Genomic DNA, 13,638 nt, shown 5'->3' with positions numbered 1-13,638 from the left:
TATGGTGACCAGAACTGTATGCAGTACTCTAGCTGGAGCCTAACTATTGTTTTATACAGTTCGAGCATAACCTTTCTGCTCTTATATTCTATGCCTCGGCTAATTAAGGAAAGTATCCTGTCTCCCTTTTTAACCAACTTATCTACCTGTCCTGCTAACTTCGGGGATTTGTGGACATGCACTCCAAGGTCTCTTTGTTCCTCGATACCTCTCAGTATCCTTCCATTTACTCTATACTTTTTCTTTTTTTATTCGTTCATGGGATGTGGGCCTCACTGGCAAGGCCAGCATTTATTGCCCATCCCTAATTGCCCTTGAGAAGGTGGTGGCGAGCCGCCTTCTTGAGCCGCTGCAGTCTGTGTGTTGAATGTTCTCCCACGGTGCTATTCGGTAGAGAGTTCAGGGATTTTAACCGAGCGACGATGGAGGAATGGTGATATATTTCCAAGTCGGGATGGTGTGTGACTTGGAGGGGAATGTCAGGTGGTGGTGTTCCCATGTGCCTGCTGCCCTTGTTCTTCTCGGTGGTAGAGGTCACGGGTTTGGGAGATGCTGTCGAAGAAGCCTTGGTGAGTTGCTGCAGTGCATCCTGTGGAAGGTACACACTGCAGCCACTGTGCGCCGGTGGTGAAGGGAGTGACTGTTCAGGGTGGTGGATGGGGTGCCAATCAAGCGGGCTGCTTTGTCCTGGATGGTGTCAAGTTTCTTGAGTGTTGTTGGAGCTGCACTCATCCAGGCAAGTGGAGAGTATTCCATCACACTCCTGACTTGTGCCTTGCAGATGGTGGAAAGACTTTGGGGAATCAGGAGGTGAGTCACTCGCCACAGAATACCCAGCGTCTGACCTGCTCTTGTACCCATAGTATTTACGTGCCTGGTCCAGTTAAGTTTCTGGTCAATGGTGAGGGATACAGCGATGGTAATGCCGTTGAATGTCAAGGGGAGATGGTCATTGCCTGACACTTGTCTGGCGCAAATGTTACTTGCCACTTATCAGCCCAAGCCTGGATGTTGTCCAGGTCTTGCTGCATGCGGGCACGGACTTCTTCATTGTCTGAGGGGTTGCGAATGGAACCGAGCTCTATGCAATCATTAGTGAACGTCCCCATTTCTGACCTTATGATGGACGGAAGGTTATTGATGAAGCAGCTGAAGATGGTTGGGCCTCGGACACTGCCCTGAGGAACTCCTGCAGCAATGTCCTGGGGTTGAGATGATTGGCCTCCAACAACCACAACCATCTTCCTTTGTAAACGAAAGCTTGTGAATTTAAAATAAAATTGCTGGACTATAACTTGGTGTTGTAAAATTGTTTACAATTGTCAACCCCAGTCCATCACCGGCATCTCCACATCACATCTTCCTTTGTGCGAGGTATGACTCCAGCCACTGGAGAGTCTTCCCCCTGATTCCCAATGACTTCGATTTTACGAGGGCTCCTTGGTGCTGCACTCTTGTCAAATGCTGCCTTGATGTCAAGGGCAGTCACTCTCACCTCACCTCTGAAATTCAGCTCTTTTGTCCATGTTTGCACCATCGCTGTAATGAGGTCTGGAGCCGAGTTGTCCTGGCGGAACCCAAACTGAGAATTGGTGAGTAAGTGCCGCTTGATAGCACTGTCGACGACACCTTCCATCACTTTGCTGATGATTGAGAGTAGACTGATGGGGCGGTAATTGGCCGGATTCGATTTGTCCTGCTTTTTGTGGACAGGACATATCTGGGCAATTTTCCACATTGTCGGGTAGATGCCAGTGTTGTAGCTGTACTGGAACAGTTTGGCTCGAGGCGCAGCTAGTTCTGGAGCACAAGTCTTCAGCAATACAGCCGGGATGTTGTCAGGGGCTTTGTGCATTCTGCCGTTTCTTGATATCACGTGGAGTGAATCGAATTGGCTGAAGACTGGCTTCTGTGATAGTGCGGATAGCGGGAGGAGGCCAAGATGGATCATCCACTCGGCACTTCTGGCTGAAGATGGTTGCAAACGCTTCAGCCTTGTCTTTTGCACTCATATGCTGGACTCTGCCATCATTGAGGATGGGGATGTTCATGGAGCCTCCTCCTCCCGTGAGTTGTTTAATTGTCTACCACCATTCACGACTGGATGTGACTGGACTGCAGAGCTTTGATCTGATCCGTTGGTTGTGGAATCGTTTAGCTCTTTCGATAGCATGTTATTTCCACTGTTTAGCATGCATGTCGTCCTGTGTTGTAGCTTCAAAAGGTTGGCACCTCAAGATTAGGTACACCTGGTGCTGCTCCTGGCATGCTCTTCTACACTCCTCATTGAACCAGGGTTGATCCCCTGGCTTGTTGGTAATGGTAGAGTGACAGAAGACAGAGCTGGCTAAAGTGAACTGGGAACTTCGGTTAAGGGATATGTCAGTCGAGATGCAGTGTCAGACATTTAATGGGATATTTCATAACACTCAGCAAAGATACATTCCAGTGAGAAAGAAAGACTCGAGGGGAAGGACATACCATCCTTGGCCAACTAAGGAAGTTAAAGATAGTATCAAATTGAAAGAAAAAACATACAATTCCACAAAGATTAGTGACAGGTCAGAAGATTGGTCAAAATATAAAAAACAGCAAAGAATGACTAAAAGAATAATGAGGGAGAGATGTGAGTACCAGAGAAAGCGAGCTAGAAATATAGTAACAGATAGTAAGAGTTTCTACAGGTATTTAAAAAGAAGAGTAAGTAAAGTGAGTGTTGGTCCTCCAGAGAGTGAGTCTGGGGAATTAATAATGGAGAATAAGGAAATGGTGGATGAATTGAACAGATATTTTGCATCCGTCATCACTGTAGAGGATACAAATAACATGCCAGAAATAATTGTGGATCAAGAGGTGAAAGGGAGGGAGGAACTTAAAACATTTACAATCACCAGGGAAAGGGTCTTGAAAAAATATTAAATCTAAAAGCTGACAAGTTCCCAGGTCCTGACGGACTTCATCCGAGGGTATTAAAAGAAGTGGCTGCAGAGATAGTCGATGCATTGGTATTAATTTTCCAAAATTCCCCAGGTTCTGGAAGGGTCCCATCAGATTGGAAAATAGCGAATATAACTCCTCTATTCAAGAAAGGAGGGAGACAGAAAGCCGGAAACTACAGGCCAGTTAGCTTAACAACTGTCATGGGGAAAATGCGAGAATCTATTATTAAGGAGATTCTGGCAGGGCACTTAGAAAATCACAATGCAATCAGGCAGAGTCAACACGGCTTTGTGAAAGGGAAATCGTGTTTGAATAATTTATTAGAGTTCTTTGAGGAAGTAACAAGCAACGTGGATAAAGGGGACCCTTTGGATGAGGTGCACTTGGATATCCAGAAGGCTTTTGACAAGGTGCCACATCAAAGGTGACGACACAAAATAAGAACTCATGGTGTCAGCGGTAACATATTAGCATGGATAAAGGATTGGTTCGCTAACAGGAAACAGAGAGTCGGCATAAATGGGTCATTTTCAGGTTGGCAAGATGTAACAAGTGGAGTGCCACAGGGATCAGTGCTTGGGCCTCAACTATTTACAATCTATATCAATGATTTGGATGAAGGGACCAAATGTATTGTTGCTAAATTTGCTAATGAGACAAAGGTAGGTAGGAAAGAAAGTTGTGAAGAGGACATAAGGAGTTCATAAAGGGACATAGATAGGTTAAGTGAGTGAGCAAAAATTTGGCAGATGGAGTATAATGTGGGAAAATGTGAACTTGTCCACTTTGGCAAGAGGAATAGAAAAGCAGTATATTATTTAAATGGAGAGAGATTGCAGAACTCTGAAGTACAGAGGGATCTGGGTATCGTAGTACATGAATCACAGAAAGTTAGTATGTAGGTACAAGAAGTGATTTGGAATGCAAATGGAATGTTCTCATTTACTACAAGGGGAATGGAATATAAAAGTGGAAATATTTTACTACAGTTGTTCAGGGCATTGGTGAGACCACATCTGGAATACTGTGTGCAGTTTTGGTCTCCTTATTTAAGAAAGGACATAATTGCTTTGGAGGCGGTTCAGAGAAGGTTCACTCGACTGATTCCTGGGATGAGGGGGTTATCTTATGAGGAAAGGTTGGACAAGTTGGGCCTGTATACATTGGAGTTTAGAAGGATGAGAGGTGATCTTATTGAAACACATAAGATCCTGAGGGGAATAGAAGGGATAGATGCTGAGAGGATGTTTCCCCTTGTGGGAGAGACTAGAACTAGGGGCCACAGTTTAAAAATAAGGGGTCTCCCATTGAAGACGGAGATGAGGAGAATTTTTTTTCCCTGAAGGTCGTGAGTCTGAGGAACTCCCTTCCCCAGAGAGCGGGGGAGGCAGGGTCATTGAATATGTTTAAGGCCGAGTTAGATAGATTCCTGATTATCAAGGGAGTCAAATGTTATAGTAGGTAGATGGGAAAGTAGGGTTGATGTCACAATCAGATCAGCCATGATCTTATCAAATGACAGATCAGGCTCGAGGGGCCGAATGGCCTACTCCTGCTCTTAATTCATATGTTTATACGAGTGAGGAATATGAACACCATGAGGTTACAGATTGTGTTGGATTCCAATTCTGCTGCTGCTGATGGCCCACAGCGCCTCACGGATGCCCAGTTTTGAGCAGCGAGATCTGTTCTGAATCTATCCCATTTAGCACGATGGCAGTGCCACACAACACGTTGGATGGTGTCCTCAGTGTGAAGACGGGACTTGGCTCCACAAGGACTGTGCGGTGGTCACTCCTACCAATACCGTCATGGACAGATACTCGCCTTGTTTGCTCTCCCCAATTGCATTACCTCACACTTCTCTGGATTGAATTCTATTTGCCACTTATCTGCCCACCTGACCAGTCCATTGATATCTTCCTGCAGTCAACAGCTTTCCTCCTCACTACCAAGCACACGGCCAATTTATGTATCATCTGCAAACTTCTTGATCAAGTCCTCCACATTCAAGTGCAAATCATTAATATATACCACAAAAAGCAAGGGACCAATAGTGAGCCTTGAGGAACCCCACTGGAAACAGCCTTCCAGTTGCAAAAACATCTGTCAACCATCACCCTTTGCTTCCTGCCACTGAGCCAATTTTGGATCCGACTGGCCACTTTCCCTTTGATCCCAAGGGATTTAACTTTTTTGACCAGTCTGCCATGTGGGACCTTGTCAAAAGACTTGCTAAAATCCATGGATACTACATCAAATGCGTTGCCCTCATCGACCCTCCTCGTTACCTCCTCATAAGAGTCAATCAACTTAGTCAGACACGACATTCCCTGAACAAATCCATGCTGACTGTCCTTGATTAATCCGTGCCTTTCTAAATGACGATTAATATTGTCCCTCAGAATTGTTTCCAATCATTTGGCTACCACCGAGGTTCGGCTGACTGGCCTGTAATTACTCAGTCTATCCCTTTCTCCCTTTTTAAACAATGGTACACTGTCTTGAAAAGAAAGCTGATTTATTTGAGACTGATACAGAATATTAAACTCCAGCCCAGTTATAGGGGTTATTATCAGAAACAAACCCCAACTGTCAGAATGAACATGGTTCAGTCCTGGATGTGATTAACAGCAGAATCCAACCCCTGTGGTAACATGTGAACTCGCTGGTGTGACTGCAGGTTGGATGACTGAGTGAATCCCTTCCCACAAACAGAGCAGGTGAACGGTTGGTGTGTCAGCAGTCCGTTTGTGCTTTTAAAGCTCTTCCCACAGTCAGAACATTTAAAAGGTCTCTTATCAGTGTGAACAGGTTGGTGTTCAATGAGACTGGATGAACAAGTGAATCCCTTTCCACACACAGAGCAGGTGAACGGTCTCTCCCCCGTGTGAACTCGCTGGTGAATCAGCAGGGCGGATGACTGAGTGAATCCCTTCCCACACTCTGAGCAGGTGAACGGCCTCTCCCCAGTGTGAACTCGCTGGTGAATCAGCAGGGCGGATGACTGAGTGAATCCCTTCCCACACTCTGCGCAGGTGAACGGCCTCTCCCCAGTGTGAACTCGCTGGTGAATCAGCAGGGCGGATGACCGAGTGAATCCTTTCCCACATGCGGAGCAAGTAAACGGCCTCTCCCCAGTGTGAGTACGTTGGTGTCTCAGTGGAGCATTCCTGCTTTTAAAGCTCTTCCCACAGTCAGAACATTTTAAAGGTCTCTTATCACTGTGAACAAGTTGGTGTTCAATGAGACTGGATGAACAAGTGAATCCTTTCCCACAAACGGAGCAGGTGAACGGTCTCTCCCCAGTGTGAACTCGCTGGTGCCTCAGCCAGTCGGCTGAATGAGCGAATCCCTTCCCACACTCTGCGCAGGTGAACGGCCTCTCCCCGGTGTGAATTCGCTGGTGTCTCAGCAGGGTGGATGACTGAGTGAATCCCATCCCACACACGGAGCAGATAATCGGTCTCTCCCCAGTGTGAGTACGTTGGTGTCTCAGTAGAGCATTCCTGCTTTTAAACCTCTTCTCACAGTCAGAACATTTAAAATTTCTCTTATCACTGTGAACAAGTTGGTGTGAAATGAGGCTGGATGTGCACGTGAATCCTTTCCCACACACGGAGCAGGTGAACGGCCTCTCCCCAGTTTGAAATCGGTGGTGTCTCAGCAGAGTGGATGACTGAGTGAATCCCTTCCCATATGAGGAGCAGATAAACGGCCTCTTCCCAGTGTGACTGCGTCGATGAGTTTCCAGCTGGGATGGATAATTGAACCCCTTCCCACAGTCCCCACATTTCCATGGTTTCTCCGTGGTCTGGGTGTCCTTGTGTCTCTCCAGGTTGGACGATCAGTTGAAGCCTCGTCCACACACAGAACACGTGGACGGTTTCTCCCCGCTGCAAATGGTGCGATGTTTTTTCAGGCTGTGTCACCAGGTAAAGCTCTTTCCACAGTCAGTGCACTGGAACACTCTCACTCGGGTGTGTGTGACTCAGTGATTTTCCAGTCACACTGATGTTTGAAATCTTTTCCCACAGACAGAACAGACAAACATTTCTCCTTCCACATTCAAAGGCCGATGATATTCAGGTCCTGATGAGTCGAGTGACTCGGTCAGATTGACTTGAGGTTTGGTTTGATTTTCCCGTCTGTGAATCCTCACCTTCCAATCCCGTGTAAAAGGAGTTTACAAAAGTCCTCACTGTAAATACAGGATAGAAATTCAGAACAGACAATTCTAGTTTCGACAGAATATTCTTCCCGCTCATTCCCCCAGACTGTAAATCCCCGTCCCACACACTCTCCCTCCTCCCTGTGCTGAAATCCAAACCCATCGCACCATCCCCAACATATTTCATTCCATCTGAGTTTTCTCTCCCTCCCTCTGAAGGTGTTGACTCTGACTGGGTTCAGTTCTGCACTCACTGGTTCCCCTCTCTCCCTCCCCGTGAAGTTCTCTCCCCCTCTTCCACAACATCTCCCAATTTTGGTGATGGGCTCTCCTTGACCCATCTCCATTTTTCCTTCTGATATTCACTGACACACCCCGATTTCTCTATCAAAGAGACGCTCTCTGACCAGTTACCATTCCAACTTCCTTTAGAGACGTTCCCTGATCCGTCGTCATGTGGGTCTGGGGGGAGGGGTTTGGGGGGATAATGTTCACTGTTTTATATTGGGGTCTGGGGCGGATAATGTTCACTATTTTATATTGGGGTCTGGGGGGAATAATGTTCACTGTTTTATATTGGGGTCTGGGGGGATAATGTTCACTGTTTGATATTGGGGTCTGGGGGGGATAATGTTCACTGTTTAATATTGGGGTCTGGGGGGGATAATGTTCACTGTTTTATATTGGGGTCTGGGGGGGATAATGTTCACTGTTTAATATTGGGGTCTGGGGGGGATAATGTTCACTGTTTTATATTGGGGTCTGGGGGGGATAATGTTCACTGTTTTATATTGGGGTCTGGGGGGATAATGTTCATTGTTTTATATTGGGGTCTGGGGGGGATAATGTTCACTGTTTTATATTGGGGTCTGGGGGGGATAATGTTCACTGTTTTATATTGGGGTCTGGGGGGGATAATGTTCACTGTTTTATATTGGGGTCTGTGGGGCACTCGGTGTTCACTGAAGTCTGCGTCTCCTGCGCCTGCTCAGCTCACACTGTCCAACAATGGGACTCTCCAACCCCTCAGCTCACACTGTCCAACAATGGGCCTCTCCCACCCCTCAGCTCACACTGTCCAACAATGGGCCTCTCCCACCCCTCAGCTCACACTGTCCAACAATGGGCCTCTCCCACCCCTCAGCTCACACTGTCCAACAATGGGCCTCTCCCACCTCTCTCTGTGTGGCTTTAAACAGATGGAACCCTGTGGGGTGGAGCAAACATTTCAACATTTGTTCGTGAAATGGGTGAATTCAGGACAGACAGCAGGGATTATTTGAGGAATAACACAGTGTGGTGATCAAGGGAATTCAGTGGGTGTTGTGTAGATGGATTGTCTAAAGGTGTTTGAGAAGGTGCCGCACAGGAGGCTTGTTGATAAAATTAAGGTTCACGGAATTGAAGGGAGTGGGGCAGCGTGGACAGGAAGTTGGGGAAAGGGCAGAAAACAGAGAGTCGTGGATAATGGATATTGTTCAGACTGGAGGGGTGTCAACAGTGGTGTCCCCCAGGGTCAGTGTTGGGTCCATTGCTCTTCTCAATACAGGGAAATGAACTGGGCTCGGGTATATCGGGCACAAGATGAAAATCTCCAGATAATTCAAATGCCACCAAGATAGGGAGTGTGGGGAACTGTGAAGAGGACTGGAAGTGACTTCAGTGTCACGGACACTGGATAATAAATTGGACAGATAGATGGCAGATGAAATTTAATGCAGAGAAATGTGAAGTGATACATTTTGGGAAGAAGAATAGGGAGAGGAAAAGTGAGAGGCTCCGTTGATGAAGGTGTTCAGAAACTATATCACAGATTTTAATAAATAGGGGTGAATAGTGTTAATCATTGGTTATTGATTGCTGCACACTGTCCCAAACACTCCCAGGGCAGGTACAGCACGGATTAGATACAGAGTAAAACTCCCTCTGCACTGTCCCAAACATTCCCAGGGCAGGGACAGCACAGGTTAGATCGAGAGTAAAGCTCCCTTGACACTGTCCTATCAAACACTCCCAGGGCAGGGTAAGCATTGGTCAGACACCGAGTAAAGCTCCCTCTACACTGTCCCATCAAACACTCCCAGGGCAGGTACAGCACGGGTTAGACAGAGAGTAAAGCTCCCTCCACACTGTCCCATCAAACACTCCCAGGGCAGGGACTGCACGGGTTATGTGCAGAGTAAAGCTCCCTCTGCACTGTCCCATCAAACACTCCCGGGGAAGTTACAGCACGGGTGAGATACAGAGCAAAGCTCACTCCACACTGTCCCATCAAACAGTCCCGGGAAGGTACAGCACGGGTTAGGTGCAGAGTCAAGGTCCCTCTACAGTGTCCTAAACACTCCCGGGGCAGGAACAGCACAGTTTAGATACAGGGTAAAGCTCCCTTGACACTGTCCCATCAAACACTCCCAGGGCAGACACAGCACAGGTTAGATAGAGGGTTAAGCTCCCTCTACAATGTCCCATCAAACACTCCCGCGGCAGTTAAAGCATTGGTCAGATACCGAGTAAAGCTCCCTCTACACTGTCCCATCAAACAATCCCAGGGCAGGTACAGCACGGGTTAGATACCGAGTAAAGCTCCCTCTACACTGTCCCATCAAACACTCCCAGGGCAGGTACAGCACGGGTTAGATAGAGAGTAAAGCTCCCTCCACACAGTCCCATCAAACACTCCCAGGGCAGGGACTGCACGGGTTATGTGCAGAGTAATGCTCCCTCTGCACTGTCCCATCAAACACTCCCGGGGCAGTTACAGCACGGGTGAGATACAGAGCAAAGCTCACTCCACACTGTCCCATCAAACAGTCCCGGGAAGGTACAGCACGGGTTAGGTGCAGAGTCAAGGTCCCTCTACAGTGTCCTAAACACTCCCGGGGCAGGTACAGCACGGGTGAGATGGAGTGTAAAGTTCCCTCTGCACTGTCCCATCAAACACTCCCAGGGCAGGTACAATAAGGTGAGATAGAGTGCAAAGTTCCCTCTGCAATGTTCCATCAAACACTCCCAGGGCTGCGACAGCACGGAATAGATACCGAATAAAGCTCCCTCGACAATGTCCCATCAAACACTCCCAGGGCAGGGACAGCACGGGTTAGATACAGAGTAAAGCACCCTCCACACTGTCCCATCAAACACTCCCAGGGCAGGGACAGCACGGGTTAGATACAGAGTAAAGCTCCCTCCACACTGTCCCATCAAACACTCCCAGGGCAGGTACAGCACGGGTTCGATACAGAGGAAAGCTCCCTCGACAATGTGCCGTCTCACACTGCCAGGACAGGTGCAGCACGGGGTAGATGCAGAGCAAAGCACCCTCCACATTGTCCAAAACACTCCCAGGGCAGGTGCAGCACGGGTTAGATCCCGAGTAAAGCTCCCTCTGCACTGTCTCATCAAACACTCCCGGGGAAGGTTCAGCACGGGTTCGATACAGAATAAAGCTCCCTCGACATTGTCCCACCAAACACTCCAAGGGCAGGGACAGCACGGGTTAGATACAGGGTAAAGCTCACTCCACACTGTCCCATCAAACATTCCCGGGGCAGGTACAGCATGGGTTAGATACCGAGTAAATCTCCCTCCACACTGTCCCATAAAACACTCCCGGGGCAGGTCCAGCATGGGTTAGATACAGGGTAAAGCTCCCTCTGCACTGTCCCATCAAACACTCCCAGGGCAGGGACAGCATGGGTTGAGATTCTGGGTAAAACTCCCTCCACACTGTCCCATCAAACACTCCCGGGGCAGGGACAGCACGGGTTAGATACCGAGTAAAGCTCCCTCCACACTGTCCCATCAAACATTCCCAGGGCAGTGACAGCACGGGTTACGTACAGAGTAAAGCTCCCTCCACTGTCCCATCAAACACTCCCAGGGCAGGTACAGCACGGGTTAGATGCAGAGTAAAGCTCCCTCGACACTGTCCCATCAAACACTCCCAGGGCAGATAAAGCACGGGTTAGATACAGAGTAAAGCTCCCTCTACACTGTCCCATCAAACACTCCCAGGGCAGGTACAGCACGGGTTAGATACAGAGTAAAGCTCCCTCGACAATGTGCCGTCTCACACTGCCAGGACAGGTGCAGCACGGGGTAGATGCAGAGCAAAGCACCCTCCACATTGTCCAAAACACTCCCAGGGCAGGTACAGCACGGGTTAGGTACAGAGTAAAGCTCCCTCTACACTGTCCCATCAAACACTCCCAGGGCAGGTACAGCACGGGTTACGTGCAGAGTAAAGCTCCCTCTGCACTGTCCCATCAAACACTCCCGGGGCAGGTACAGCACGGGTTAGACACAGAGTAAAGCTCCCTCTACACTGTCCCATCAAACACTCCCAGTGCAGGGACAGCACGGGTTACGTACAGAGTAAAGCTCCCTCTACACTGTCCCATCAAACACTCCCAGGGCAGGTACAGCACGGGTTACGTACAGAGTAAAGCTCCCTCTGCACTGTCCCATCAAACACTCCCAGGGCAGGTACAGCATGGGTTAGATGCAGAGTAAAGCTCCCTCTACACTGTCCCATCAAACACTCCCAGGGCAGGTACAGCACGGGTTAGATACAGAGTAAAGCTCCCTCTGCACTGTCCCATCAAACACTCCCGGGGCAGGTACAGCACGGGTTAGATACAGAGTAAAGCTCCCTCTACACTGTCCCATCAAACACTCCCAGGGCAGGGACAGCACGGGTTAGATACAGAGTAAAGCTCCCTCTACACTGTCCCATCAAACACTCCCGGGGCAGGTACAGCACGGGTTAGATACAGAGTAAAGTTCCCTCTACACTGTCCCATCAAACACTCCCAGGGCAGGGACAGCACGGGTTAGATACAGAGTCAAGCTCCCTCTACACTGTCCCATCAAACACTCCCGGGGCAGGTACAGCACGGGTTAGATATAGAGTAAAGCTCCCTCTACACTGTCCCATCAAACACTCCCAGGGCAGGTACAGCACGGGTTGGATACAGAGTAAAGCTCCCTCTACACTGTCCCATCAAACACTCCCAGGGCAGGTACAGCACGGGTTGGATACAGAGTAAAGCTCCCTCTACACTGTCCCATCAAACACTCCCGGGGCAGGTACAGCACGGGTTAGATACAGAGTAAAGCTCCCTCTACACTGTCGGATCAAACACTCCCAGGGCAGGTACAGCACGGGTTAGATACAGAGTAAAGCTCCCTCGACACTGTCGGATCAAACACTCCCGGGGCAGGTACATCACGGGTTGAGATTCTGAGTGAAATATCCTGAAGCCCCGCCCACTCTGTACCTGTACCAAGGTGGCCGCGCATGCGCCGTGACGCTAGCACATCTTGTACCAAGATGGCCACGCATGCGCAGTGACGCTCCCTCCTCCTGTACTAAGATGGCGGCCGGTTCCCCCGGTAACCCGGCCTGTCTCCGGGGAGAAATCCCGCAGTTGCCGTCCGGCTGCTCACACTCGGGATCAGAGGATCCGACTCGGGTCCTGCGGCCCCGCTCCATGTTTATAAGCCGTGGGGCGCGGCCTCCGCCCGGTTTCTCAGTGTCCTGTCCCGGCCCCCCGCCTACCGACTCCCGAACCTCCGACTCCGTCTGGCGACCGCGCGGACCCTTTCTCGCGCCTGCGCGCTGGGATCCTGGTGACGTCAGAGCCGAGGCCCCGCCCTCACCCACTGGCCCCGCCCCCTCATGGAGCTGCTCCCTCGCGCGAGGCCCCTCTGGTTTTGGGCGGAATGAGACCGCGCGCTGTTCCTCCTCCCACTGCCTGTGGGAATGGGGCAGATATTTAAAGGGACAGGCACTCCCCTTTGTTTATAGTTAAAGGGACAGTCCCGTTTCTCTTTGAATGTCAGGGGATTTCATTAACGGAGCTCCTATTAACAATCGGTCCGTTCTGTAATTAGTGCAGAGATTAGGAACATTTAATCATTATGAACAGGAGGAGGCCATTCAGCCCCTCCAACCTGTTCCGCCATTTAATTGTATCATATCTGATCTGTACCTTAACTCCATCTACCCGCCTTGGTACCATAACCTTTAATACCCTCGCCTATCAAAAATCTATCAATCTCAGATCTGAAATTTTCACTTGACCCCCAGCCTCGACTGCTCTCAGGGAGAGAGTTCCAGATTTCCACTGCCCTTTGTGCGAAGAAGTGATTCCTGACATCGCCCCTGAATGGCCTCGCTCTAATTTTAAGGTTATGCCCCCTTGTTCTGGACTCCCCCACCAGAGGAAGTAGTTTCTCTCTATCTGCCCTATCAAATCCTTCAATCACCTCGATTAGATCACCCCTTAATCTTCCAAGCTCCACTCAAAACAAGCCCAGTCCATGCAATCTGTCAGTATCACTCTGGTGAATCTGTGCTGCACCCCTTCCAAGGCCAGTATATCCTCCCTGAGGTGCAGTGCCCAGAACTGAAGGCAGTCTCCAGATGGGGTTTAACCAGAGCTCTGTACAACTGTAACATCACTTCCACCCCTTTATATTCCAGCCCCCTTGAGATGAAGGCCAACATTCCTTTAGCCTTTAAA

At 49.2% G+C, this 13,638-nt stretch overlaps 1 protein-coding gene across 2 annotated transcripts; it reads right to left on the bottom strand.

Moving 5' to 3' along the window:
* Window positions 1–5,444: 5,444 nt before the first annotated feature.
* On the bottom strand, window positions 5,445–12,729 carry LOC137315701 (zinc finger protein 551-like). Of its 2 annotated transcripts, none has more exons than XM_067980214.1 (2): window positions 12,672–12,729; window positions 5,445–7,141 (listed from the first exon to the last, which is right to left on the bottom strand). In XM_067980214.1, the coding sequence occupies exon 2, from the start codon at window positions 6,380–6,382 to the stop codon at window positions 5,552–5,554; it is 831 nt and encodes a 276-aa protein (XP_067836315.1). In that variant the 5' UTR covers window positions 6,383–7,141; window positions 12,672–12,729; the 3' UTR covers window positions 5,445–5,551. The 2 variants fall into 2 exon arrangements, with proteins under 2 accessions (XP_067836315.1, XP_067836314.1); XM_067980213.1 differs by having other exon boundaries at window positions 12,391–12,714.
* Window positions 12,730–13,638: the final 909 nt, after the last annotated feature.

The sequence above is a fragment of the Heptranchias perlo genome, unplaced genomic scaffold, assembly GCF_035084215.1.
Source record: "Heptranchias perlo isolate sHepPer1 unplaced genomic scaffold, sHepPer1.hap1 HAP1_SCAFFOLD_56, whole genome shotgun sequence".
NCBI classification, from domain to species: domain Eukaryota; kingdom Metazoa; phylum Chordata; class Chondrichthyes; order Hexanchiformes; family Hexanchidae; genus Heptranchias; species Heptranchias perlo.
This window is presented reverse-complemented; position numbering and strand designations above follow the sequence as displayed.

What these genes read in the sequence shown, in the direction of transcription:
- LOC137315701 (XM_067980214.1), bottom strand. Translation starts at nt 6,382, where the DNA reads ATGGGATTCACTCAGTCATCCACCCTGCTGAGACACCAGCGAATTCAC.